Here is a 27,976-nt window from a genome sequence, read left to right as displayed (position 1 = left end):
TCTTAATGGGCCTTTTGTTGGTCTCTAGGGCTTTTTGGGCCCATTTACTGGGCTTTTATTCCAATAGTCCTCTATTTCTTTGAGATACGATTCACGGATGGAGCCCAGTGAGAATTAAGTCAGGCCCCCATTCCAACAAGTAATATACTATATAATTTATTTTTATTAATATATGTAAATATTAATAAATACATATGAGTCGAGCCTTATAAGAACTTGTTTACGAACATTAATTAAGTCGAGCCGAGTTTATACGCGTATGTATCGTTTAATAATAAAGTATCGTTTCGTGTTGGCAAATGACAAATTTAATAATTAAGTCAAGCACAAGCTGAGTTTAAACTAGCCGAGCCCAGCTATGCTCACGAGTAATTGTTTTCATTTTGGTCCCACTTAAGCTAGTTGAATGCAAACGGTGTATGAACATGGCTAGCTAAAATTTGACCAAAAAGAAGGAAGAAAAAAAAAAAGAAAAAAAACTATTTTAGCTAACTCAGGAATGCTCATATTGACTAGTTGCCTACTTGCCTTGGGCGACTTCTATATTTTGATTTTCTTGGATATTGACTTGAAAAAGGGAAGTTTGGGTAGCGAAAGCAGGGAACCAACCATGAAGAGCGTCGTCAATCAGGTAGCCGTGGTGGGAAGTGGAAGTGAGCGTTCAAACCCACACTCTTTTTTTACATCGAAAATCTCTTCTCACAGAAATTCGAATAATAAATTTAAAAAAAAAAAATGAAAAAAATGGTGGGCAGTTTCAGGAGCGGTGTGCGCGTCAAGTCTCGCCAGGAATGGGATGTCCGTCACCATTTTCGAGTCCGCTAGAGGCCCTGGTGGCCGAATGTCCCAGCGAAGGTTCTTTCTCTTTCCTTTCAATCTCTTTCTTCTTTTACTTTCTCAATATAAAAGGGTCATTTTGATTTCGCAATGCTTTGAAAATTTGGAAACAGAGAAGTTTCTGAAGATGGGAAGGAGCTGGTGTTCGACCACGGTGCTCCATATTTCAGTGTCAGCAATGCTGAGGTGTTAGGTCTGGTTCGTGAGTGGGAATCAAGAGGTCTTGTTGCTGAGTGGAAAGAGAATTTTGGGTCTTTTGATTGTATCTCCAACAAATTTGTTGACATACAACAGGTTTACTCCTATTCCTTGTATGTTTTCACCCCTCAAAACTAATTGCCTCCCCCTCCTCCCTAAAATATGTGTGTAATTGATTGAGTGGTACCAATTTTGTTTCAGTTTGTTTTGGCTTGATAACAGTAGTTTTTGGTCTAATTCTATTTGTATGGCTTTGTGGGTATTTTGTGCTCCATGGTTTCCTTCTTCTTCTTCTTCTTCTCAGAAAACGAAAATAGAATAAAGATGAAAGTGATTTCCTTTTGGCTGATATAAATTGAAATTTGTTGAAGAATATTGGATGCTACATTTCAAGTGACATTGTACTTAATTCCTCCCTTTTTATGGATATTCAGGCTGACATATTCAACTATTTCTCTGATTATCACCAATTTTGTTTAGGAAGGATTAACAAAGAAATATGTGGGTGTACCAGGCATGAATGCCATATGCAGAGCATTATGCCATGAGCCTGGTATGTTTTAACCCTACTGCTTCTCTTTTGGAACGTCTATCATTCATTTTAAATGTGAACCTATAAATTGCTTAATTTTTGTTTTACTTTTCTACAGGAGTGGATAGTAAATTTGGGGTGGGTGTTGGAAGGTTAGAGTGGTTAGAGGATGAGAATTTATGGTCTTTGGTGGGTTTGGATGGACAAAATCTCGGTCGCTTTCAGGGGGTGGTTGCATCAGACAAAAACATAGTTTCTCCAAGGTTTACAAATGTAACAGGACGACCACCACCTCTTGGTACAATATCTCTCCTTCAATTGTTTTGTTGTGTACAATACTTTATATTTGCATCTAGGCTTGACCTTGTTGTGTGTAAAAATCCGTCTTTTTTTATTTTTTTTAATGACCAAGGTCTATACTATTAGGAATGGTTTTTGATGAAGCTTCTCATTTCTGGTGGTCAAAAGATAATCTACCCTTAGTTGATCTGGCGTGAAAGATTGCTGATCTTGTACCCATGTTGAACCCCATGAATCATATGATAGTCTTAATCCAATCACAAATACATAATGGTGGTCATTCAATTTGTAACTTTTCTTGTAAGAAATTTGACTGTGAATATGAAGGAAAGAGAACCTAATTGATATAAGCCACGTCAAGCAAAATTGCTCACATAGTATGATTAAATGAAATAAGAGTTCCGTGTACTTGCTGACCACTTATTTTGTGCTTCACCTTTTTTAATATATGTTCTTGTGCCGATACCAATACCCATCATGTATGATTAACTGTTCTTGTTGATCTTGTCCCCATGTTGAACCATGAAACATATGGTAGTCTTAATCCAATAACAAATACAAAAATGGTGATCATTCAATTCGTAACTTTTCTTGTAAGAAATTTGACTGTGAATATGAAGGAAAGAGAACAAATTGCTCACATAGTATGATTAAATGAAATAAGAGTTCCGTGTACTTTTTTTTTTTTTTTTGATAAGTAAGAGTTCCGTGTACTTGCTGACCACTTATTTTGTGTTTCACCTTTTTTAATATATGTTCTTGTGCCGATACCAATACCCATCATGTGATGCTCTTTTTGATGTTTTGACTGCTTCGTATACCTCTTTTCAATCTCTCTTGACCACCAATAGTGGAAAAACTTAGCTGGATAATTAGCATGTCAATATATGTAACACCCCCAACCCATTAGGACTAGGTTTGTTAACTAATGCCTCAGAGGCACAAAGGATCATAAGGAGATCCAAAGCATTAAATACAACTAAATGATTGTTTAAAACATTAAATGCAGAAACATAAGGTCACCAAGAAAATCTTGAAGGCCAATACAAATTAAACCAACTTAATGTCATAAAGGTCATCATGGTGCCCCAAGTTACAACTAAAAATATATTTAACTTAAATGAAATAAGACAGAACATGCATAAATGACCCCCTCGTAGCCTACGCATTCCGGCTGCCTATCTTATTTGCTTCATAACTTGAGAGGGGAAAACAAAAATGAGTGAAAGGCTCAACAAGTAATACTCCCAACCAGGGGAAGGCCTTGGACTTCAGTGGCATAATCATTAGGTCTAAGGTTTTAGTCTCCTTGGGTACAAACAAGTCCTTGGGGCCACACCCTTGGCAAAAGCCAGATTTAACCGATCCGTGTGGTGGGGGTGTGTTACACGGGTCCATGATTCATCTTTCAGGGGTGGGTACACGAAGTAGCCTTGCCTTTGTGGGTTCCCAAATCCATTTATGCATCCATCTTTTAATCTCAGTTTTCAAGCTATGTAGAGGAGAAGTTTCGTAGATGAAGTTAGCTTGGAATGTAATGAGCTACCATCATCAAACTACACTATAAACCATTCCAGTTCTGTGATTGTATAGAGGGAAGTTTATCAAGTACTCTATTAGCCTCTGTTGCCTAATGATCTGAATAGATTCTCTGTGGTGATAACCTCACAGTTTTTTTTGTTTTATTTTTTTATTTATTTATAAGTAATTCAAATTCATTAAAAGCGGAAATGGGCACAACTCTAGTACACATAAAGTATAGAAGAGAACCCCTAATGCATTGAAAAAGAAGAACAAAACTCCAAAAACTTAGAGAAATTAGAAATGGGCAAACTATTGCACGTTACTATCCATTTGTAAGGGGATTGGAACATCTTCTTCAAAGCACCTTGCGTTCTGCTCTCTCCAATTACACCACATTAAACACAAATGAGCCAACCTCCACACTTCCAAAGCAATACGATGTCCTTTTTGTCATCTCTAACTCACCAATAACTCTCTCACCCCCTGAGGCACAATCCATGCAACACCAAACAATTGGAAAATCGATCTCCATAATTCTCTTGCAATCTCACAATGAAGGAGGTGATCAATAGATTCTCCACTTTTCTTACACATACAACACCAATCCACCACAATAACATTCCTCTTTCGTAAATTGTCTAAAGTCAAGATTTTCTCTAAAGCTGCCATCCACACAAAAAATACCACTTTCGAAAGTTGGCCCAAAAAATTTATCTGAAACCTAGAGTTCATGAGAACTTGAGCGGTTAAGTTCCCTTCATCTATTATTAGAACTCATTTAGATTTTTCAATGGGAGAGTTAATCAACCAAGCTTTTGGGCATGTAAGCATCTGGACTGGGCTCAAAACAGTTGGCACTTTTAATGCCAGTTCCTGCCATACAAAATTATCAGAATACGCGAGCCTGGCCTGAAAATAAAACTGTAGTATGTAAGCTAGGTTATGCTATTGGAGCAGGGTTATAAAACTTTGAGCTCACAATAGATAATGCAGGTAAACTGTGTTGCATTCTGTACTATCAGTCACTTGTGACAAATGATTTCAATTGGAAGACGAACTCCTGGAATGGTTTTCTAGGAGACTTTGCAACTTCGGTTTTTTCAACTAAATATTCTGTAACGAGCAGAAAAGAATGATTATAAGCCTATCAATTTTATTTCTTTACCTAGTTCCCATTGTTATTGTTGGTTTTGGTTTTGTGATTGTTGGTAAAGTGTAACTTCATCCTAACTAGTTGTTACGCAGATCTGAATTTGGTTCCAGAGTTCGCAGTGAAGTTGCATGATATTCCTGTTATCCCGTGTTTTGCTTTCATGCTAGCATTTGGAGAGCCTCTTTCTGCAGTAAGATATTAATTATGCGTCTCTAAGTTATGTATTCTCTGAAAACTGTGCTGATTCATCAAAATTTACATGACCGATTTGATTTAAGCTTCTTTTCCCTTTCTCCTTTGGAAAATTTGGTTTTCATTTGATGACTTCTTACCATCGTTGATTCTCTTTTGACCCCTTTTTTGGTGAGATTCAGTGGCCACAGTGCCTTACAGAATTTTGTGTTTTATGGTTCAGATTCCTACAAAAGGCTTCAAAATAATAAACTCAGAAGTTTTAAGCTGGGCTTATTGTGACAGTAGCAAGCCAGGGCGTTCTGGCACTAGGTATATGCTTGTATGCTGCCTTCACACATTCATAGAAAGAAATGATCAAGTTTTAAGGTACGTTTCCATTATTGATTATTTTTGACCGTCTTGTTCTCAATCTGCACAGTGAACGATGGGTTTTGCATTCAACAACCGAGTATGCAAATAGTATTATTGCTCAAACTGGACTTCTAAAGCCCTCAGAAGCAACACTGACAAGAGTGGCCGAAGAACTTTTCTATGAATTACAGCGCACTGGACTTAATATTCCTCAGCCCATCTTTAAGAAGGCTCATAGATGGTCAGTACATAGATTAAAAGTTCTAAGGTTTACTGCTAATTATCAGATCACAAATACAAGTATTAATATTAATCATAGGACTGAAAATGTCAGCACATTCACTTTAATTTCGTATGTGGCGTAGAGTAGTGTTATAGAAAGCTAGTCCAGGATCAATTTCGAAACCACTCTTTTTTCACGCTGAACAGAAGAAAAAAAAAAGAAGAAGAAGAAGAAGAAGAAGTAGAAGAAGCCTGACTACCCCTGGCCTAGCTTGATTGTGATTGCACTGGTAAGTCCAAATTATATGGTGTATTCATCTTTCTCCAGATGAAGAATCTTTGCCTTTTCTTAAATTCTAGTTGATTCTCCGGGATATTGGGGATCCAAGCCTTACAAAGGACTCTGCAAAATATTTTGTAGCCTGCAACTTGGTTAATGTCTTTCAGAATTCTATGGGGTTGCATTTGGGTTGGAGACTTTGGTGGAGGGAGGGATTTGAATTTCAGGGTAGAGTTGAAGTTGCTCCTATATAAAAGGTTTAAAACGTAAAGATTTGTTAATATAAATGAAATCCATGGATGGATGAGAGACTTTTGAATATGTGGATGGAAATGATTATGGAGTGGAGTTATTGCAAAATTGCCAAAAGGATATCATTAGAGAAAGAACTTCTCACACTCTTACAATTAATTCTTCCCTTTGGACTTTCTCAAGCCTTCATTTGTTTATGAAGCTAATTAAAACAATTTGAAGCGTGGTTGTTAAAATCCAAGTCATCTTAAAATTCCTGAATCCGAATTCAACGTGAAGAGGGTGGCATATATTTTAGAATTTCTCTTGAAACTAGAGGTCTTACTATATTTTAACAATTCTCTAACAGTATGTGGATGAAAAAGTCATAGTGCCGTACTTGTCTCTTGGCTTACTGGCTGCCACAGCTTATGCTATATTTTCATTGATCTCATGTTGCTCATGCTGGGGTCCTTTTTCCTGGCATCGGATGCCCACTTTGCTGATAGAAGTTCTTTTTTGATGAGGATTTGGGCATTGGGTAACTTAAATAGTGAACTATTTAACAAACAAACAAGAAATGCAGTGCTGCCATGAATGTTCAAATTACATTCCATTTTCATGACCATTTCACTAAAAGAAATCTGCTGGAGTTGTTATAGTTTTTGCCAACCTTTCTCTTCAATGAATCTCCTCTTTCTACTATGGACGGTATCTTCAGGTGGAATTGAATAGAGTGAACCTGTATGTGAGGTAAAGTTGCCCATTAACTGAAAGCTGTCTGTCTTGTCTTTCTCTTCCACAGACAGTTTTAAGAACTTAAAATGCAGTTGAGAATGAGGCAACACCATAGGTTGGCTCACTGATGTTTTTCGTTTTCATTTGCTCTTTCTGGCAGAAACTAGTGCAGGAATGCGAGTTTTTGTACAAGTATAGAGCAAGAGTTTAATGGAAGGAGTTTTGGGGGGTGGGGTGGGGGCTGTTATTTGTTTTAAAAGTATTTTAAATGTGAGGACAGGGTTCAAGCTATCAAATAATTTGCGTTGATTCAACAGAGATAAAGAAGGAAAGAGTTGCATATTGTCTGGCTTTACTGAATTCCCCAAAGGAAGACATAACGTTTAGCTGCATTTTTCACTTGCATTGATAATTTGATGAGACGTGTTACTGGATCCAATGCAGCTGCTGATTCAGAATCATAATGATTTTATTTCTCTTCACGGGGAGCATATGAAATTGAATCTCATAGTTTTTGGATGGTTTACTAGACAATTATCTCCTACTTATCTGTGGCCACATCTAGTTTAGTGACACTACAAAATGACTGAAATTTTCATCTTCCCGCTAGTAATATTAGGCATTTGATTACTATTATTATTATTTATTTGGGGGGTGGGGAAGAGTTAAAGTCCCTCTTTTTGACACTGCTTTTGGAAGATAATCCAGCAAATGAATCTGAACTTATTTCGTTGCTGAATATCTATTTGACACTTTGAACGTTGTTTTAGGGGGAGTGCATTTCCTGTTACAAGCATAGCCGGAGAGGAGAAGTGCCTTTGGGAGAAGAACAAGAGGCTGGCTATTGCTGGAGATTTCTGTGTTAGTCCAAATATTGAAGGTGCCATAGTTAGTGGCATGGCTGCAGCGTCCAAGCTTACGAGCTGTTTACAGTGATTGTACCATCATTTCACCAAGCAGCTTGCTTTACATCATCTTCTGGCTTAGGCGTATTTGCAATTTGGTGGGTTTCTGGGACCATGAGATCGATCCCCACACTCAAGGGATCAAATTTTTTTATTTTTTATTTTTCAAAAATCACAAGAATATTATGTTGAAATATAATTAATACACTTTATTTTAAAATTCATGTGTTTTTTAACATAAGAGTTTTATTTTTTGGGATATATCTTCTTCATCTCTTTCATCAATCTCTTTTATTTTGAGCTTAATGATCCTACTTCAGGCTCAAGGTGTTAAAAGTCATTACTCGTTCATGCTGGGTTTCGATACCACTTGTTATGTACAACTAAATTAAAAAAAAAAAAAAAAAAAAATTGCACATACCTCCTTCAAACTGCTATTCAATTAACAATATATATTTCAAACTAAATAATGTTTCAATATTCTCCCGAACTACAAAATAATTTGTAATGTACCCCCAAAGAATAAAAATACTCTTAATAAAAGTAGAACCATTGAAGATAGTTCTACAAGCCCTCAAAACAAGTAAATTATTGAATACTAATTGATGGCAGAATAGGTAGCAGTGAAGATCAATAATTATCATCCTCTTCGTAGCAAATAGCAATGAATCAATAATTAATGGGTATATCTGTTTTCTCAAGAATGAAATATGCCTATCCTGTTGCATGATCCCACGTGTCATGTGTCGTCACGTGAAAGAGGATGGGGTTGAGGCGATGGTGACACAACTGGCTAAAATCAAGAAGCTTTGGTGGGATATGGATAATGTTTGCAATTATCATATCAAGAATTGAGCCACACAAGGAACGCCACGTGTCATAATAGAAATCACCCACTCACTGTTCCGGTTATTATTATGGAATGGAGGGCAGGAATTAGAAGCATAAGAAAGGCAAGGTGATCGAGGTGATCGAGGTGAGGAAGTAATTAATTAATGGCGGCATCCGTTATGGCTTCGGTTAGCCTGAAACCATCTCCCTTCTGTGTCGAGAAGTCAGCAGGGAGAGGCCTTCCCTCTCTTGCAAGGACTTCTTCTTCTTCTTTCAGAGTTCAGGCCAGCGGTGGCAAGAAGATCAAGACTAGTACGCCTTATGGTATGTATGTGTGTGTGTGTGTATATATATATATATAATTGTTATTCTATTTTTTCATCCAATTAACTTTGAAAAGAGGTTAATTGATTTGTTCTGAAAAATGCAATAATAATGTTTATAGGAACTGGCGGTGGCATGAACTTGAGGGATGGCCTTGACGCATCCGGTAGGAAGCCAAAGGTTGGTCTCCATTTACAACTTTGCTTTCTTTTTTTTTCTTTTTTTTTTCTTTTTCTTTTTGAAGGGATCCTGTAATATCATTAATTAACTGGCGAAATAAGCTCAGAATTTACAAATACTAACAGACATGTCGTAAGACTCAGATACTTTGTTTTGCTCAAAAGTTGGACAACTTTGCTTTCTTATCTTCTACTCGATCAATCCTCCATCCGCTCTGCATATATATATTTTCCTCTTTTTTTTTCTTTTTTTTATTTTTTTATTTTTTTATTTTTTTATTTTTTTTAATTTGGTCTTTTCTCACATGAAGTAGCTTTTCGTTTTTTTCTTTTTAACACGGAGAAATTCACTTATAATCTCTAAATTTTTATATTTTTGAAAAAAATGTATCAAAACTTTAAAAAGTGTTAGGTTAGGGTATTTATCTTTTAGCCAATTTCAATCGTCCGTTAGAATTTTTCGTTAAATCTTGTCAAAATTCTCAAAATATCCCTCCACTTTTCAAGGAAAAAGAAAGAAAAAAATTGGTAGGATTTAAGTGTTGGCCAGAATTTAATAAAATTTATAAAACTATTCATGCTTGAATTTTTAAAATTTTTTATATATTTTTTTTAAAAAATAAACAGATGGATATTATTTTGATAGGATTTTAACGAAAAATTTTAACGGAGAGTTGAAATTGAAAGATGGATACCCTAAATAGACACTTTTTAAATTTGAGTACCTTTTTCCAAAACTGACAAAAGATCATAGATAATAAATGAAGTTTTTCCTTTTAATCTTTTTTGGTTTTTGCAAATTAATGAATATTTAAGCTTCCGTTTTTTCCAGCAAAATTTTGTTTAGAAAACTTTACTAAACCCTTTTATTTTTCATCATATTTGCAATTACTCTCGTAAACTTCAAAAACTCTTAATTTATTATATAAATTTTTTAATTTTTAATTTTTAATTTTTAATTTCATTCATTCATTAAGATTTTTCGTTAAATCCTAATGATAACAGAAGGGTGTCAAAATTCTTAAAATATCTCACACTTTTTTAGGAAAAAAAAATTTACAAAGACTTAGGCGTTGGTCAGGATTTAACGGAATTTACAAAAATACTCGCGCATGAATCTTTAAAAATTGTTCATATAATTTTTTTATTAAAAAAAAAAAAAAGAGGAGTAGTAAATATGTATGGATAATTCATGAAGTAGTTGTGGGATTAACAGTCTTAACTCTTAACCTCTTTGACTTGATTCAGGGAAAGGGTGTATACCAATTTGTAGACAAATATGGCGCAAATGTGGATGGGTACAGGTAATTTAATACATAATCTTTTCAATTTCTTCATTATATGGATAAATATTCATGAGCTAGCTTGTTGTGTGTTAAGCAAATTAATTAAGAGAATTGTTCTTTAAATCCTAATTGTTAGTTAAAAATTAAAGATATATTTATGAATTGTGATATGCAATTAATTAATTAATTAAATGGGATTATTGATTTGCAGTCCTATCTACGATACCAACGATTGGTCCCCAAGTGGTGATGTGTATGTTGGGGGTACAACCGGGTTGGCCATATGGGCTGTTACCTTAGCCGGCATTCTTGCAGGGGGTGCGCTTCTTGTGTACAACACAAGTGCTTTGGCTCAGTAGAATCCATCATCATCATCATCATCATGTCTTTTAAATACTTAGATTCCAATCTTAATTATATATTCCTATTTCCTAATTAATGCTTTGGCATGGATTGGAACCCCGCATTATATTTTGATGCCTGTACTAATTAAATACTCTAAATGTGAATTATTCATCAACTACTCTTCTTTCTTCTTTTATTTTTTATTTTTTTAATTTGTTTATATCATTGTTGAGGTCACTCGTGAAGAAAATCATAATCATAAAAAAGAAATTAAAGGAATAAATAAAATAAATACAAGAACTATGTAGTTCGGTTTATAATTTACATCTTCATGTTAAAACTTTATAGGATATATTTTCTCTTATTTTTTTATATGCTTTTGTGTACAAGAAACTCTTTATAGAGTTTATACATGATTTTAATTTATTCAAATCCAATATAATCCATTCATTTAAGTAGTTCAATCTCATCAAATTCTTAAATATAGGGTAATCTAATCATCATTTATGATAAGAAATTTTATTATTATTGTATACTCTGACAACTAGGACAACACAAATTTCCCTATTGTAAGAGCCAAATTAGAAATATGAGAACTCAATTTAAAAGTTCTTCACCTTCGTTAACCCCTGGTGTTCCACAACTAGAGTTTTACAATGATGTTCTTCATCATTTAACCTTTGGAAATTTAAAAGAACGCTATTTGAGGTTTGAAGTTTTATCATTTAATTCCAACGGTGCAATATTTTCTGGAATGTCAACATCTTTTCTTTTGAATTGATAGTTTTTAATTTGGACATAATTTATAAACTTATATTTGTAAAGTTAAATTACAACCCAATAAAAGGTTATCCGAGTTGATAAACAACAAATGAATAAAAGCAAACATATATATTATAGACTAAATAGAAATAATCATTGATTATAAACACTTTTGTAACGACCCAAGCAAAAAACGCTAATCACATCTGTACTAACCACATTTGCATTATCACCCTAAAATGATTAGTCAATTTTGGAGCTTTCCTAGAATCTGGTGCGTTTGGGTGTTGAATTTTTAAAATCAGAATTGAATTATTATTCTGTTTGCGAATTTCGAGATTTAACTTTTTAGAAAAAGTTGAATATAATATAATTTATTTTTGAAAAAATTAGAATCAGAATCATATTCTGTTTCCAAAATTTTGTATCCAAACAAACTTTAAGCTCAGTTTTATATAGTAACTAGGCATTGTAAAACTTAGTACCTATGAACATCTTTATAAACCACTCACTCTATGCGAGTTATTCATTTCTTCTCAATATGAGACCGGGGTATTACACATTTGTTGTTTATCATGGAAGTGACAAGGTCAGGGACAATGAAAAAGTTGCCTAGCACTGCCACAGTACGAAGCTTTGTCCAAATCAAGAAAAAAGATGAAGGATTAATTCCAAATTTTTGAAAACTTCTCTAAAGCATTTAATTTCGAATAATGATAACCTTGGTCCAAATAATTTGTTCTAGTATTTGTTGCGTTATCAATTTTTATACTAATAATGTTAGTAGTTTGACGCAAGGACAGATTACATCCTCAAATTTAAAAATTTGGAAGGGAAAATTGAAACTTTTTTTTTTTTTGAATGCTTGAATCTAAATTGAATTATTTCAATACCAAAAGTACAGTTTACTTAACTTTCAAGTAATGCTAAATACTACATTTTTATCAAATACTAGATCATAACCCGCGTTATGCGCGAAATTCTTCATTATAATTTAATTTCAAAATTTAAATGCATCGCTATCGTACTTTTTATTATTATAGGTTAAAAAATACGTGTTATATTAAATAGACTGGTTCATGTCACGTGTCACTATTGTATGCCATTATAAGGAAGAACTCGGCTTTTATATATATAAATAATATAATAACCAATCTAAGAGAGTAATATGACTTTTCAACTTACTTGTACGGTTTCTTTAGAATTAATGAATTCAATGCCTATGTGTCAATTATAGGTAGTTAATGCAATGCATTCTTAGTTTTAAAGTTTATCTCTCTAGCATATATTAAATAGACCGGTTCAGGCCACGTATCACTATTCTATGTCATTTTAAGGAAGAACTCGGCTATATATGGGTAGTTGTAATACATTCTTAATTTTAAAGTTTGTCTCTCTAACATATATTAAATAGACCAGTTCATGCCACATGTCACTATTCTATGTTATTTTAAGAAAGAATTCGGCTTTTATAGAGTAATGATTCAACACCATCCAAACATACAACTTTTCATCATTTTGCCTATGTGACAAGGTGGTCCCTTACCTTAATTTATTTTTAAAAAATAAAAAAAACTCAAAAAATAGTGGGGGACCACCTTGCCACATAGGTAAGGTGGTTAAAAGTTGTATCTTTGTGGTGGTGAATCATTACTCACTTATATATATATATATATATATATATATATATATATATATATATATATATATATATATATATATATATATGATTTATTCTACAATGATGACGTGGTAATCCTAACTATTGGATCAATCCTTATTAAAAAAACATATAGTCAACTAGTCGAGAAATGATTTTTGCACTTCTCTTATACATATTTTATACTTCACTTTTCTAAATCAACCATTGAATTTTTAGGACCCATAAGAATCTACATGTAGGTCCTACAGACCCAATGGTTGATTTAGTACACAAGAGATAGGGATGTAACATGTCTCCAACTAGTCAAGGATTAGATGAGGTTACGACATTATGGTGGGATAAAAAGTATATTATCTTGCATTATTTCTCAATTTTTTTCTTTATACATATATCTCTCCAAATTTTCTACAAAAAATAACTATATATGAATCTTATAATATCCTCGAAGTAGCAAATAGAACTTGATGCAACCAAAAACAATATAATTTTGCCATAACTACTCACCAAAGAAAAGAAGATGGTCCGCCAATAGTTCAATTAAAAGCTTTAGAGTGAATAAAAGGAAAAAAAAAAAAAAAACTCTTAAGTGAGGACTATTAGACTGTATGTTCAGAATTTTGCTTATAAATAAAAGTTGAGGAAAAATATCAAAAAGGCTTTATGAACTAACAATCGTTTTTAAATAGTCCCATAAAGTGATAAGTGCGCTAAACTGATACATCAAACTACCAATGTACGTAAAAAATGTCACTTTTTTCTTTTAATATATATTATATTCCTATGATATCCTTATTTTCTTAAAAGCTAAAATAAACAAACTAAACTAAACTAATTTTTTTTTTTTTGGGATAAATGCACAATTAGTCCTTATAGTGGTCTAAATTACAAATTATTCATTGTTGTAGAAAAATAATTTAGAGTTCCTTATGGTAGTCCAAAATAACAATTTAATCCCAGCAGTCAAATTTCATTAAAACATTTGACGAATTCCGTTAGTGTCCACATCAGCACCAATAAAATGATAACATGTGCCACTCTTAATAAAAAAAAAAATGTATTTAAAAATTTAAATAAATACAAAATCAGTAATTGTGGTTAACCTAAATTACAAATCATTCCATGCTGTATCAAAGTAAATTTAGAAGTCTCTAAAGTATGCCAAAAAAACAATTTAGTCCTTAAAGTCAAATTTCGTTAAAACATTTAAGTGATTCTATTAGGTGCCACCACGTCAGCACTAATAAAATAACATGTGTCATTCTTAATAAAAAAAAATATATAAAAATATTAAAAATATATTTTTGTCGGTAACTTATTCTCACCATCTTAACACAAAAACCGAAGAGCTGATCGGCATCCTTGTTTTTCTTTAACCCATACCCATTCCAGATAATTTGAAAACAAACTAGATGCCTAACTTGCCTGTGCCTATCAAGTAAGTTTGTTTTTTTTTTTTTTTTTTTTTTTTGTAGAAAATAGAATTCACATAAATCCACTCTTTTGTTTAACAGCTTGTTGAAAGCAACTTAAACGCATAGCTTAATTATGGACCTTGTATCTTGTGAAATATGATTAACTTTGAACACCCAAGTAAACGCAATGGGAATAATTTAGGTTATCTTCAACTGTTGGAATGAATATTCAAAATACAACGCCCCAAACTCCCTGATCTACGACCACCCCCCCTCCCCCAAACAAAAAAGGCGGGCATCCGCGAAAGCCCCCCATTTTCTCTCTTCTTTCACCATAATATACCATTAGAGATTCCAATTTCAACTTCCACCAGAACCACAGTACTTTGTGTTTTCATCATCCCTGCTGAGTGGATGGCTGGGCAATGATGTCATCTCGTTAAACCTAAGTGGCCTCAGAGTCGATGCACAGAAGGAGGAAGCAATTTATTCAGCTTTTGACCTCTTCCCTCCTCTGGTGTAGAGAAACATCAATCATTAGCTGTATTTGCACATCCTCATTGTATCTCCTCATAAGTCTCTTCATCTTCATGTGGCAATGACAAGTTCCTCGAAAGTGGAGAACTTACAAGTCCAGTTCCATCTGCCATTTTCGACCGAACAATCTGCAAATGCATTTTCACTTTGATTCTCATTGTCTTTGCAACTAACAGCACATGAAATTCAATAAAAAGGCAAAATGGAGATACAAAATTCTCAATATTTCATGACTGTCTTTATCCTTTTTCTCTTGAGGACAAAGATGCATGCGCACATGGCTTGCACACAGTAATCATCATGACCATCACTACTACTGTTATTTCTAATTATTGATTTGATCATAGGTGCTTAACTAATAATGCATAATATGCATTCTGATACGTAGCTCCATTGAATAAGAAAGTTATTTTCAACTCTAAAATTTAATATTCCCTCTTATTTTCTGATAATTCGGTTTATCAATCGGAACAAGGTGCTTTCATTTTAACCCCAAAAAAATAAGTACATATCACACATAAAAAAGAAAAATGAACATTGTGATATCTTCAACAATCATTCTTCCTCAGCACTGCAAACATCGAGTTGATTAGTAACCAGGGTTTCACATTATGTGCACTGATAATGCATCAGAATAAATGGTCACAAGAATAGAGCTGTATAAAATTATTTGAAAAGTGTATGATGCTTAAGACACAATAGTTGAGTAAAGTCCATTTTCAACATAATTTTAATTGGACTGGGCTTCATTGAGTTGAGTGAAGTAGGGTAAATCATAATCATGGTATGACATGCTTAGATAGAAGGGTATACAGCAGACAAGCGGGATAGGTCACTGCCAACTGGGCACTAAAACAGAACATTTATTGCTCGATATAAAGATAAAGAATAAAATAATGAATGAGATTCAAACAAGAGTATTAAAAGGTTATGCATCCAAACCTTTTCTATTTCATCATGAAGAATGGGGTTCTCTTTCAAGTACTGCAATGCTCTGTCTCTTCCCTGTCCCAACCTTTGAACATAAGAGAACAATAAGCCAAAGCTTCCTATATTCATCGATAAAGCATGAAGTTCATCTGTCTGGAAGAGACAGGTAATATCACGAGATAAACTAGCTATTCTTCTTCTAATACTGGAAAGAGTATTATGGGGAAATTTATATACAGCTATTCACAAAACTCCTAATATTCCGTAGCTCTACGAAAATCCGGGATGTTACCACAAAAAAGCAATTTTTGCACAGAACAGGAGATTAGTTAAAAAAAAAAAAAAAAAAAAAAAAAAAAAAAAAAAAACCACATAATAGGAGATTATAAAGCTGTCTCAAATCTAAAATAAAATATTTGGATATTAAATACAGTGACAACTAAAATGCGTTATAAGATATGAATACATCAAGTTATTTAGACATGTAAATGACAGATGGGAACAAATTAATACCAAACTAACAAATTGAAATGGAGCTAACAAGCCACCAGTCTGGGATATTAGCACTCCAATGGTGCTTCTTTAGTTGATAAAAACAACTTTGCAACTGAATTGATGAGACAAAGTGACGCCGGGCAGAACTAAGATTATTCTGATAGCGTATGATAGCAACAGAAACTCAAAATTGAAGATTAAAAAGGAAATTCAAGACAAGAAAAAATAACAAATAGAGAATCTCTTAGGCTACACGCTTTGTCTGTTTACAGTTACTCAATTTTTGCAAACAGCGTGTAACACGCTTCAACTAGACCCCATGGGCATATCATTATTATTGTGAGTAGGGCTTAGTGGTAGCTTATAATTGATAGAAAATTGTCCTTTTAGGAAATTCAGGGTTTCCCAATTTGGAAAATTTTCATTTAGGGAAACTTGCTATTTTCGGAATGGGCCTTAGGGCCTGAGAAGGGCTTGTATAGTGGGTTCTGAGAGTTAGGCCAAAGCTATTCGTTAGAATCAGAAAATTCTGAAATTGTTCCTAAAGAGTGTATTTCTCAAATTTTGTTTAAAAGGCCCATTAAAGGAAAAATAAAATTTTTATCAATTAAATAATTTTATTTTCAGAAAAATGAAAATATGTTCTTTCAAGAACATTGTACCGCCCCTTAAAAAAACACAAAAGAAAGAAAAAGAAGCCAATTACTGCCAAATAGGCCTTTTTCATTAAATAGACTAATTAGGGAAAAAAAAAATAGAGAAAACCCTAGCCTTAGATATTCCATGTCTTTCACTCAAACACAATTTTCAAGAGCAATAATCTGCTCAAACCATAGCCTTTATTTTTTTTTTTTTTCTCATGAAAGTCTCACGAATTTATTTTTCTTTAATGGGCCTTTTAAACAAAATTTGAGAACATACACTCTTTAGGCCCGATTTTAGAATTTTCTGATTTTGAGACTAGCTTCGGCCTAACTTTTAGAACCCACTTTACAGGTTCAATTCAGGCCTGAAACCCCTAAGGCAAATTCCCAAAAATAGCAAGTTTCTTGAAATAGAAACTTTCCACATTGAGAAACCCTGAATTTCCTAAAAGTAAAATTTTCTAACAAGTCCTCCGTTTTAATAAGTAATCGAATTTGATTAAAACGTAAAGGAGAAATACTGAATAACTTCGACAAAGCTACTTTTAGACTCTAAGCCCTACACCACACATAATGCGAAAATCTTATCTTAGAACCATCACCTACCCCAAACCTAGTAAATCTAGAAAACTTTCCCATACCCTCCAAATATTTTTCCAGAGAACAACCTCACATGACCCATTAACATCGTTAGAACACCCTCCCACCCTACATACTGCCATATTTAATATCCACTACCAATCTCCACAGTCTCTCTTTCGTAAGCGTAGCGCCATAACCACTTCCCTAAAAGAGCTCAGTTGAACAGTAGTAAATTTCATACCCCCAACCAATCAAATTTCGAAGTACATATCCTGGACCAAATTACCAGGTGAAATTTGAACTCTTCACCAATGCTGCCCCACAGGAAATCTTGCTATAACTCTATACAATTAACAACGTCAACAAGAAGGGGGGAAAGTGACATGAAATAGGTAGGCAAATTAAACAAGTTTTCTACCAATTCTAAGCTACCACTAAGCCTATTCATAACATAATGATACCCCAACTAAGGTCTAGAGTTAGGGGTGCTACACAAGTAGTCCATGATTCTGGAGACATTTGCAACTAGTAACACCTAAGAAAAACAATTGTTGAACTTCTTGTTCTCCGTAAAAAATTATAGGGTTAAATGCATTTTCCCCCCATGACTACCACTTGTCTTCAAGTTGCTCCTATGAACTGACACCTGTCACACTCAACTGGATTAAACTATCATTTTGTTACAAACTCCCCCTCCCTTAGTCAAAATTGTTAAAAAAAAAACATAAAATGACAAAAATACTCTGAAGCTATCTTGCCCCATTGATAAATTTCCAATTCCCTTTTCACTTCTCCCAAAATATCAAATCAAAAACATTCTTACTTTTTTACACTTTTTACATCACATCAATAATTTTTTATTACTATTCAAATAAAAAAATCCACTACAAAACAAAACTTTTTCACTTTTTTATAAAACATTCACAAATTTTATATCACATCAATCACTTCTTACTACTATTCAAATAAATATTCTATTTCACAATTATTTACCAAACAACTCCTCTAAATTTAGAAACTAAATTTACATACATACCCTTTAAAAAAAAACCGCTTGGGGATTGCTGATCCACCCCCAAACACATGGGTGTTGTCCGACGACCGCCCCTAATTTTTTTTTTTTTTTTTTTTTTTTAAAGTTTTAAGTTTTTTTTTTTTTTAGTTTTTATATTTTTATATTAATTTTTAATTTAGTTGTTTAGATTTTTTAATTTCTTTTAAATCTCAACTTTAAATCCTTTTTATTTAGTTTTTTTTTTTTTTTTAATTTTTATTTGAGGGTATTCCCATCCTTTAACGTCTAAAAAATGCACATTCCGTCTAATTTAACGAGATTTCCTACCAGAGACGGAGGAGGTTTTTGTAACAAAATAGTAGTTCAATACGGCTAAGTGTGACATATGCCTCCAATATGCTGTTATGTTGTAACTACATATACAGATGACTTATGCTTCTCTTTCTAACTTTTTAGAGGGAATCTTTCTTCTCCCCTATGTGAGAGCTTTTCTCCCTCCTAATGAGAGACCTTCTTCCCCCTAATGAGTGCCACCCCGAAGGAGGGAAGAGATGTACCTTCTCCATCCTCCCCCAAAACCCCACCCCTTACTAAAGTCCTCACCTTCTCCTTCCCTCTTTTTTTTTTTGGAAGCTAGATCTACTGCCCACCCACTGCACTCCCCTCCACCGTGTGTGTAACCTATGCACTGCCGCACACATGGGCTACACGCGTTGCTGCTTTTTGTTTTTTTTTTTCACTAAGTAGTTTCTTGGCTCTCATATATATACCCCCCCCCCCCCCCCCCCCCCCCCCCCCCCCTCCTCCTCCTCCTCCTCCTCCTCCTCCTCCTCCTCCTCCTCCGGCAACTTCTCTGCCCCTCAATAGCCAGTGGCCCTTTTCTACCTATGAAGAGTATCAGATCCAGATCCAATGTCCCTAAGCGTCAATCACAGGCCACCTCGCTCGCCAGACATTAAAATAGAGCTCTTCTTCAGTGGCTTCGGTCCAATAGTTCTCAGTGCAATCTTACTTGCTATGGCTACCAAGTTTTCTTGCCACCGCAGTAGGAATTTCTCTAGGTGGCCTATCCTCTAGACTGCCTCAAAAACTGCCAAAATCAGCTGTTCCTTTCTTGTCATGTGTGGCAAGAAGACATTGGGCTAGGCCATTTATTTGGCCCATTACCAGATTTTTTTTTTTTACAATTTTTTTTTTTTTTTGGTCCCCCCCCCACCCCTTCCTTCTATACTTCTTCTTTTTTTTTTCTTTCTTTTTTTTTTTTTCTTTTTTTATTAATGCAATATTGCTTAAAAAAAGGGAACATATTGTAGACATACCTGATGTTTAACCTTTTATCAAATCACTCCCTAACAATTAAAATTTATCATATAACTCATTAAGATATCTTAACCAAAAAATAAAAAATCCTTAAGATACTCTCCATTATCAAATCACTCTCTCCGTACACATAGTTAAGGTTTTTAATGAGAATTATGACATATAGGCATAAGATCACATCAGACCCAACAAAATAGCTCCATTTGTACAAAAGTGTCACCTCCACTTGACACATTTCAAAAAAGAATAAAAAGTAAAAAAAAAAAAAAAAAAAAAAAAAAAAGGTAAACAAAGAAAGTTGAGGGGGTTGATTGCAACCACCCCCCCTGTTGGGGGGTGGCAAATGGCCACCCCTCCCTTTTTTTCCCTTGTTTTTTTTTCTATTTCTATGTTTTCTTCTTGTTTTGTTTAGGTTTTTTCTTTTCTTTTCTTTTCTTTTTTTTTTTTTCTTTTTTTATTTTTTGCCATGTGTTAAGCTGAGGTGGCACTTTTGTACAAGTGGAGCTATTTTATTGGGTCTGATGTGGTTTTACGCCTACGTGTCACAATTTCTGTTAAAAACTCTAATGGCAAGTGTATGGAGGGAGTGATTTGATAACGAAGCATATCTTAACAAGTGGTTTGATAAATTTTAAACCATATGGAGTGATTTAATAAAAGATTAAGCTCCAGAGACCTCTACAATACTTTTCCCAAAAAAGCAAAAGATACAAATTACTTACCAAAAATAGTAATGGTCAATAATATAAAACTCTGCATAAGGAAACCAGTGACACCAATACAAAGGGTGTATAACCAACACAAAGAAGTCTATTAAATGGCAAAATAGTTGACAACAGTGTCCTTGACATGTAAAGGCAATAGCGCAAATTTTTCTGTGGACCATATGGCATCTACTTTCCCTATAATAACGGATGGAGGGTACACTCAACGATTCAATAAGGGTGGGTGAGTTGTATATACCTAGGAAACAAAGAAAGGCATAGCAAGTTCCTTGATAATGTCATTGGCGTCCAATATTACACTTCACCCCTAACTATTTTTTTCTTTTTCCCTTTTATAAATAATGATATATCATTAAAAAAGCGCAGAGGGGCGCAACCCTAAATTGTTGTACAAGAGATCCCCTAAATTGAGGAAAAAGAATAGCATAAATTTAAAAGAGAAATGATTGTTGTACAACTCATATCAAACTTTGCCTATGTGGCATTTTATTTTATTTTTTTTTTCATTTTTTTTTCAAGAATATGACCTAGCATTTTCCCCCCACAGTGGTTTTCATCGTTTTTTGAAAAAAATAAAAATAAAATGCCACGTAGGCAAAGTTGGACAAGAGTTGTACAGCATCATTTCTCAATTTAAAAACTTTGCAAAAGTAATGCAACTCAGGCTATGATGAGCCGATATCCATAAATATAAAGTGCTAAGCACATTTCTTTGCAACTCCAACATCGATGTTTCTACATCTTCAAAATTCCGAGCATTTCTCTCACGCCAAAGACCACACATTAAGCACAAAGGAACCTGCCTCCAGATCGCCTTTGCTTGGCCATACCCCAGTGAATTGCCCAAGCTATTCAACAAATCCAGCACCCGTCTCGGCATAACCCACTCCACCCCAAACAAAGAAAGTAGCTCCATAAATCTCGTGCAACATCGCAATGCAATAGTAGGTGGTCAATGGATTCCCTACTCTTCTTGCACATACAACACCACTCAACCACCACGAAAGTTCGCCTACGCAAATTGTCGTGCGTCAGAATTTTTCCTAAGGCTACTATCCACACAAAAAACGACACCCTCGACAGAGCCTTTACACGCCAAATACTCTTATAAGGAAATGATGAATCCTCTAGGGTGGTTAACACCTTATAGAACGACTTCACTTCAAATTGCCCCCTCTTGGAATGAGGTCTCCAAACTAACCTGTCCTTCGCTCCATGTCAAATCGGATGAGAATACAGCCGCTCATACAAAGAAAGTACCATCTCCACCTCCCAATCTTGTACTAGGCGTGTAAAGACAATTATCCACTATGCAACTCCATCTTGAACAGAAAAGTTATATGCCACCCATGCTTCTTTATATCAAGCAAAACTGAACAAAGTTGGATAGCATAGCTTCAACGGACTATCCCTGCACCATAAGTCATGCCAAAACCGTACATTAGACCCAACCCTACCTGAAAGCGCACTAATTTGGAAAAATTATCCCACCCCCTTCTAATATGTTTCCATACACTCACACCAAAAGTCCCCACAACCTCAGTTGAACACCATCCACCGCTCATACTCACATACTTGATTTCAATCACTGATCTCCATAAGGCCTCTCACTCCAAGGCATACCTCCACAACCATTTTCCCAACAGAGTTCAATTCAATTGAATCAAATTTCGAACTCTCAACTCACCTGACTTTATCGGAGTACAAATCTTGTGCCAATTTACTAAATGAAATTTTACCTTATCCCCAATGCCACCCCATAAGAAGCCCCCTTGAAGTCTCTCAGTCTAGTGGCCACACTCACATGAATAGGGAACAACATGTAATACATAGGAAAGTTGGAAAGAGTACTTTTAATCAGAGTCAACCGACCACCCCTTAAACAAATATAATTTCTTCCAACCAACAAACTGAAGTTCCATTTTCTCAATAACTCCATTCCAAATAGAAGTAGCTTTTATTAGAAGCTCCCAGCAGCAAACCCAAATATTTCAAAGGCAATGACACCACGCGACACCCAAAGATATGAGCCAAGTTGTCGACATCTTCTACCTTGCCTATGGGAACAATTTCTGATTTTCCTAAATTGATCCTCAACCCTAAAGCTACCTCAAAACATAAGAACATACATCGCAGATTTCGAAGGTGTTCTGATTGGGCACCACAAAAAACCAATGTGTCATAAGCAAACAACAAATGATTCACTACCAAATCTTCATTATCCTTGGACCCTACGGAAAATCCTATCAATAAACCCTGATTCATTGATGCATTCAACATTTGGCTCAACGCCTCCATAACCACCACAAACAACAAGGGTGAAAACGGATCCCCCTGCCTTAGTCCACGAGAACTCATAAAAAAACCAACAGGAGTTACATTCACCAAGATGGAAAATCTCACTGTAGAAATACAAAACTCTATCCAAGCCCTCAATTTCTCCCCAAAGCCACAACACTAAAGCAAGTATAGCAAGAAGGCCCAATTAACGTGGTCATAGGCCTTCTCCAAATCCAACTTGCACAACAACCCAGACTCCCCAGACCTAATTCGACTATCCAAGCATTCATTGGCTAGAAGTACCGAATCCCAATTTGTTGACCTCCAATGAAAGCATTTTGAGAATTGGAAATAATCTTGCCCAATACTGATTTGAACCCGTTGGCAAGTACCTTGGATATGACTTTATATACCCCACTCACCAAACTAATTGGCGTGAAATCCTTTACATCCACAACTTCTATCTTCTTTGGAATCAGAGAGACAAATGTTACATTAAAACTCTTCTCAAACTGTCATCGACTATGGAACTCTGAAAACACTGCCATAAGATCTATTTTCAAAACATCCCAACACTTTTGAAAAAAGGCCATTGTGAACCCATCCGGTCCCAGTGCCGTATCGCCATTCAAGCTTCACACCACCTACCACACCTCCACCTCTTGCTCCTCAAACTATCGTTCTAACCAAGTACTCTCCTCTTCATCAATGGATAAAAATGAAAGCCCATTTGATAAGTCTTGAAATATTCTATTCAAAACCTCATAATTTGCATTTGTTATACATAGTTTGTGTTGTATATATAACATTTTGTTGGAGTTACGTGTTTTGTCTTATTTTCAGGTCTTAGTTGAAATCTAGTTCAAAACACTTGAATTAGACCTCAAAATACATCAAGGGTATTTTAGTCATTTCTAGAGTTCAAGATTTGCACTTGCCAGTTGAAGAATCGGCTAAGGCAACTCGATCGATCGATTATTTCTGTAGTAAATAAATCGATCAATCGCATCATCAGTCGAAGAAACTCGATCGGTCGAGAATCAATCGATCGATTACCATCTACCCTTGGCCGCCAAGTACATTGCTTAGTATATATACTCTTTTATCTCTATGCTATTATTAGACATAGAACCATTTATTGTAATGGATTGCCGTCATCTTTCTTTGCTGACTAGGATACTTATATTCCCCTTCACGTCTTGATTTGAGGTGTTACTCCTTCTATAGTTAGCAATAATCATGGGATATTTGGAATTTTGTTACGTGGAATTGAAGTCTTTTGAGTTTTGGTCTGAGGTTAGCGGGAGTGTTCGGTTAGCCGAGGGGAGTAGAGGCATTTTTCGAGCGGTGATTCTAGGATGGCCAAGCGTGTTCTGGTTGATACATGCGCTGGAGGTGTTCATCAAGAGTGAAGATATCAAAGAGAAATGGGGGACATATCGTTAAGGGAACATAATGTATGTAGTGCAGAGACAGGGAAACAAATATGGACACTTCATTGAGCTGTCAAAATATGGAGGGGGAGAGAGGCGTAGTTTCGTTATCATCCCAAAGGGTAGAGACGGACAGGGATGGGGGAATTGCTGGGAGCAGGTGCAGCAGTTGAAAGGATATTACAAAAAGCATGCTCATAATTTCACCTGATTCCATAGTTGTTAATGGGTCCATTTCTTCAAACTCATAATACATAAGAGGCCATATTGTCCAATTTTTTTTTTTAATAGGTAAGAGATCAATTTTATAGAAAAAGCATAAGGCGCCCCTTAGTAAATTGGAAGTATACGGGGAAAACACCTATCTAGAAATAGAAAAGTGAGTGAGAAAGTCAAAAAAAGAAATATACAAAGGATGGACATAGGCCGAAGTCCAACAATACAAAGAGTGAAAGAGCAAAGAAAGGATCTCCTCCAAGGATCTTTCCAAGTCTTCAAAACTCCTATTGTTTCTTTCCCACCATAAGCACCAAAAGATACAAATAGGCGCTATTTTCCAAACAGCAGCACTCCTTGATCTACCAGATGACCACCAACATGCATGCAAATCAATAACCCGTCTAGGCATAACCCAAGACATCCCGAAACGGCTGACGAGAGAATTCCACAAAACAGAAGCCACGTCACAATGGAGAAGAAGATGATCCACAATTTCCTCGGTCTTCTTACACATGCAACATCGGTTGATCACAATAACATGTCGTTTCCTAAGGTTGTCCTGGGTGAGCATCTTACTGAGCGCCGCAGTCCACACAAAGAAAGCAGCCCTAGGAGAAGCTTGAGTACGCCAAACACTTTTCTAGGGAAAGCGACTGCTACCAACGCTAGTTAAGGAGTGAAAGGACTTGACTTTGAAAACTCCTTTTTTGGAGGGGAACAACCACAAACTGTCTTCATTGTCTCGGTTCACTTTGACTGAGTGAAGCAATTGAAAGAAAAAAGCAAAGACATCCACCTTCCAATCATGAGCCTCCCTGATGAAGCTCACATCCCACTGGAATGAGTAACCCAACAGCTCCAGATTATCCGCAACAACGGCATCCTTAAGACGAGCAATGCCAAATAAAGCTAGAAAGGCTACTTTGAGGGTTGTGTCTCTACACCACAAATCATGCCAAAAACTGATCTTGGAGCCATCCCCCACGACAAATCTAGTGAAACGAGAGAACGAAATCCAGCATTTCCTGATGTTTTTCCATACCCCCACCCCAAAGGCACCTGTCGGCTCGAGAGAGCACCAACCGCCCCTAAAGTGGCCATATTTAGAGTCCACGACTCTCCACCAAGCATCTCGCTCAGACCCATAACGCCATAGCCATTTGCCTAGAAGGGCTCGATTGAAAGTCCTCAAGTTTCTGATACCCAATCCTCCCTCAGAGATCGGAAAGCAAACCTTGTCCCATCTGACCAAGTGATATTTGAATTCTTTGCCTATCCCTCCCCAAAGAAAGTCTCTTTGGAGCTTCTCAAAACGATTGGCCACACGAATAGGAATGGAGAAGAGAGACAAGAAATACGTAGGGAGGTTGGAGAGTGTACTCTTGATGAGGGTAACCCTAGCACCCTTGGACAAATACAACCTTTGTCAACTGGCCAAACGACACTTCATATTAACCATGATATCAACCCAAGTAGATGTAGCCTTGCGTCGCGCCCCAAGCGGCATGCCAAGGAAGTCCAGCAACCCAAGATAGAAGCCAACTTGACAACATTGTCCACATTGCCAATAGGGACCAAGAGAGATTTAGCCAAATTGACCTTTAAACCAGAGACAACTTCAAAACAAACTAGGAGTACGCGCAAGTAACGAAGATGGTCAGGATTAACCTCACAGAAGACCAAGATGTCATCTGCAAACAAGTGAGAAGTGTTGATCATGGCAGGCCTAGAACCCACCGAAAAGCCTGAGAGGCGACCACAATCAACAACACCAGAGAGCATTTTGCTCAAAGCCTCCATGACAACTATAAACAGGAGGGGAGAAAGAGGATCACCCTGTCTCAGCCCTCTAGAACTATTGAAGAAGCCAGCCGGCGAACCATCGACCAAAACAGAGTGACGCGCCAAAGAGATGCAATGAGAAATCCAAGAGACCCATTTATCCCCAAAGCTGCATCTTTTCAGCATGTACAATAAGAACTTCCAGTTGACGTGGTCGAAAGCCTTTGTAATATCCAGTTTGCAAAGAACCCCTGGGATACCAGACTTGATACGGCTATCCAAGCATTCACTAGCTATGAGGACCGAGTCCAAAATATGCCTACCTTTGACAAAAGCGTTCTGAGGCTCTGAAATAATCTTCTCCAAAATACGGCTCATTCTATTAGCGAGAACTTTAGCAATGATCTTGTAAATACCACTCACTAGGCTGATAGGCCGAAAGTTCGTGAGATCAGTTGCCCCGAGGGATTTGAGGATTAAAGCAATGAAAGAGGCATTGAGGCTTTTTACAAATTTGCTATGAGCATGAAAATTTGTGAAGACCCCCATGATATCAGATTTGACCACATCCCAGCAGTCTTGGAAAAAAGACAAAGGGAAGCCATCAGGACCAGGAGCCTTGTCTCGGTTCATAGATTTCACCACCTCTAGGACCTCCCTTTCCTCAAAAGGAAGCTCCAACTGAGCGGCCTCTTCCAAGGATAAGGAGTTAAAAGCAATGCCGTCCAACTTGGGACTCTAGTTGTATTGCTAAAAAAAAGAGACTCATAGAATTGAACAATGTGGTCTCTGATGGCCGGATGATTAGAAGTGACTGAGCCATTAACAGACAAGGATTCTATGGAGTTGGATCTTCTGTTCGAGTTAGCGATCTGATGAAAGAACTTAGTTTTTGATAAGTAATTGTAATTATATTAAAAAGCGCAAAGGGGCGCAACCCTTATACACGGGAAGTATACAAGAGAACCCCTAACAGGGATGAGCAGGGAATAAATTTAAAAATTCTACATAAGTAAAAGAACTCAAACTATGATGAAAGAACTTAGTGCATTTGTCATCCGCTTTAAACCAAAGGACCCTGGATTTTTGTCTCTGGTTGATTTCTTCTTGGAGAATAATTCTTTCCAGATCACTAGCAATCGAGTTTCCCCTCAAAAGATCTTTAGAGTCTAAGCCTCTCTCTTCCTCAAGTCTGTCAAGCGCGCGCAATTCTTCAAGACGAGCCAATTTAAGGGATTCCACATTTCCAAACACCTATTCGTTCCAAGATTTGAGATCAACCTTTAAAGCCTTCAATTTTTGAGCAAGGACAAAGTTAGGGGAGCCTTGAAAGGAGTAAGACTCCCACCAAAGCCTCACCCTCTCCACGAAGCCGTCTTCTTAAAGCCACATATTCTTGAACTTAAAAGGTCTTTTCCCCCTAAGAATGCCACCACAAACGAGGAGGATGGGGAAGTGATCAAGCACAAGCGGGGAACCCTCTTCTGGATGAGACCAATATATTTAGCTTCCCAATCCGGAGACTAAAAATCTGTCAAGCCTAGACTGAGAGGAGAGATTGGACCATGTGAACGACTCTCCTGCAAGGGGAAGATCCATGAGACCATGCTCTAAGATAAAGTCCGAGAATTCCATGATCGCAGAAGAAATACGAGCGACTCCTGAACGCTTGTAGGGAAAGCAAATGACATTGAAGTCGCCACCAATGCACCAAGGGAGATCTCACAAACTGAGCAAACCAGCCAA

General features: G+C 36.0%; 3 protein-coding genes across 6 annotated transcripts in view; 2 read left to right on the top strand and 1 right to left on the bottom strand.

Moving 5' to 3' along the window:
* Positions 1-484: 484 nt before the first annotated feature.
* Positions 485-7,747, top strand: LOC133875026 (uncharacterized). 2 transcript variants are annotated; one of them, XM_062313006.1, is made up of 9 exons: positions 485-653; positions 756-855; positions 951-1,131; positions 1,516-1,588; positions 1,686-1,865; positions 4,637-4,734; positions 4,960-5,048; positions 5,158-5,331; positions 7,332-7,747. In XM_062313006.1, the coding sequence occupies exons 1-9, from the start codon at positions 500-502 to the stop codon at positions 7,495-7,497; spliced, it is 1,215 nt and encodes a 404-aa protein (XP_062168990.1). In that variant the 5' UTR covers positions 485-499; the 3' UTR covers positions 7,498-7,747. The 2 variants fall into 2 exon arrangements, with proteins under 2 accessions (XP_062168990.1, XP_062168991.1); XM_062313007.1 differs by having other exon boundaries at positions 550-631.
* Positions 7,748-8,399: 652 nt separating this feature from the next.
* LOC133875027 (photosystem II 10 kDa polypeptide, chloroplastic) lies at positions 8,400-10,609 on the top strand. The gene is made up of 4 exons (XM_062313008.1): positions 8,400-8,621; positions 8,743-8,801; positions 10,049-10,104; positions 10,298-10,609. The coding sequence occupies exons 1-4, from the start codon at positions 8,462-8,464 to the stop codon at positions 10,443-10,445; spliced, it is 423 nt and encodes a 140-aa protein (XP_062168992.1). The 5' UTR covers positions 8,400-8,461; the 3' UTR covers positions 10,446-10,609.
* A 3,811-nt stretch (positions 10,610-14,420) lies between these two features.
* The window catches only part of LOC133875200 (DNA repair protein recA homolog 1, chloroplastic), a 42,908-nt gene continuing 29,352 nt past the window's right edge, over positions 14,421-27,976 (bottom strand). The window contains exons 13-14 of one of the 3 annotated variants that reach the window (XM_062313241.1): positions 15,748-15,820; positions 14,421-14,933 (exon numbers count right to left, since the gene is read on the bottom strand). In XM_062313241.1, the coding sequence (XP_062169225.1) occupies positions 14,826-14,933; positions 15,748-15,820 (181 nt within the window). In that variant the 3' untranslated portion in view covers positions 14,421-14,825. Of the gene's footprint in view, positions 14,934-15,235; positions 15,377-15,747; positions 15,821-27,976 lie in introns of those variants that run through there. The other 2 variants (XM_062313238.1, XM_062313240.1) reach the window with 2 other exon arrangements.

This window comes from Alnus glutinosa, chromosome 8, assembly GCF_958979055.1.
Source record: "Alnus glutinosa chromosome 8, dhAlnGlut1.1, whole genome shotgun sequence".
NCBI lineage: Eukaryota > Viridiplantae > Streptophyta > Magnoliopsida > Fagales > Betulaceae > Alnus > Alnus glutinosa.
The sequence above is the reverse complement of the archived record's forward strand: the minus strand, read 5'-3'. Positions and strand labels throughout refer to the sequence as shown.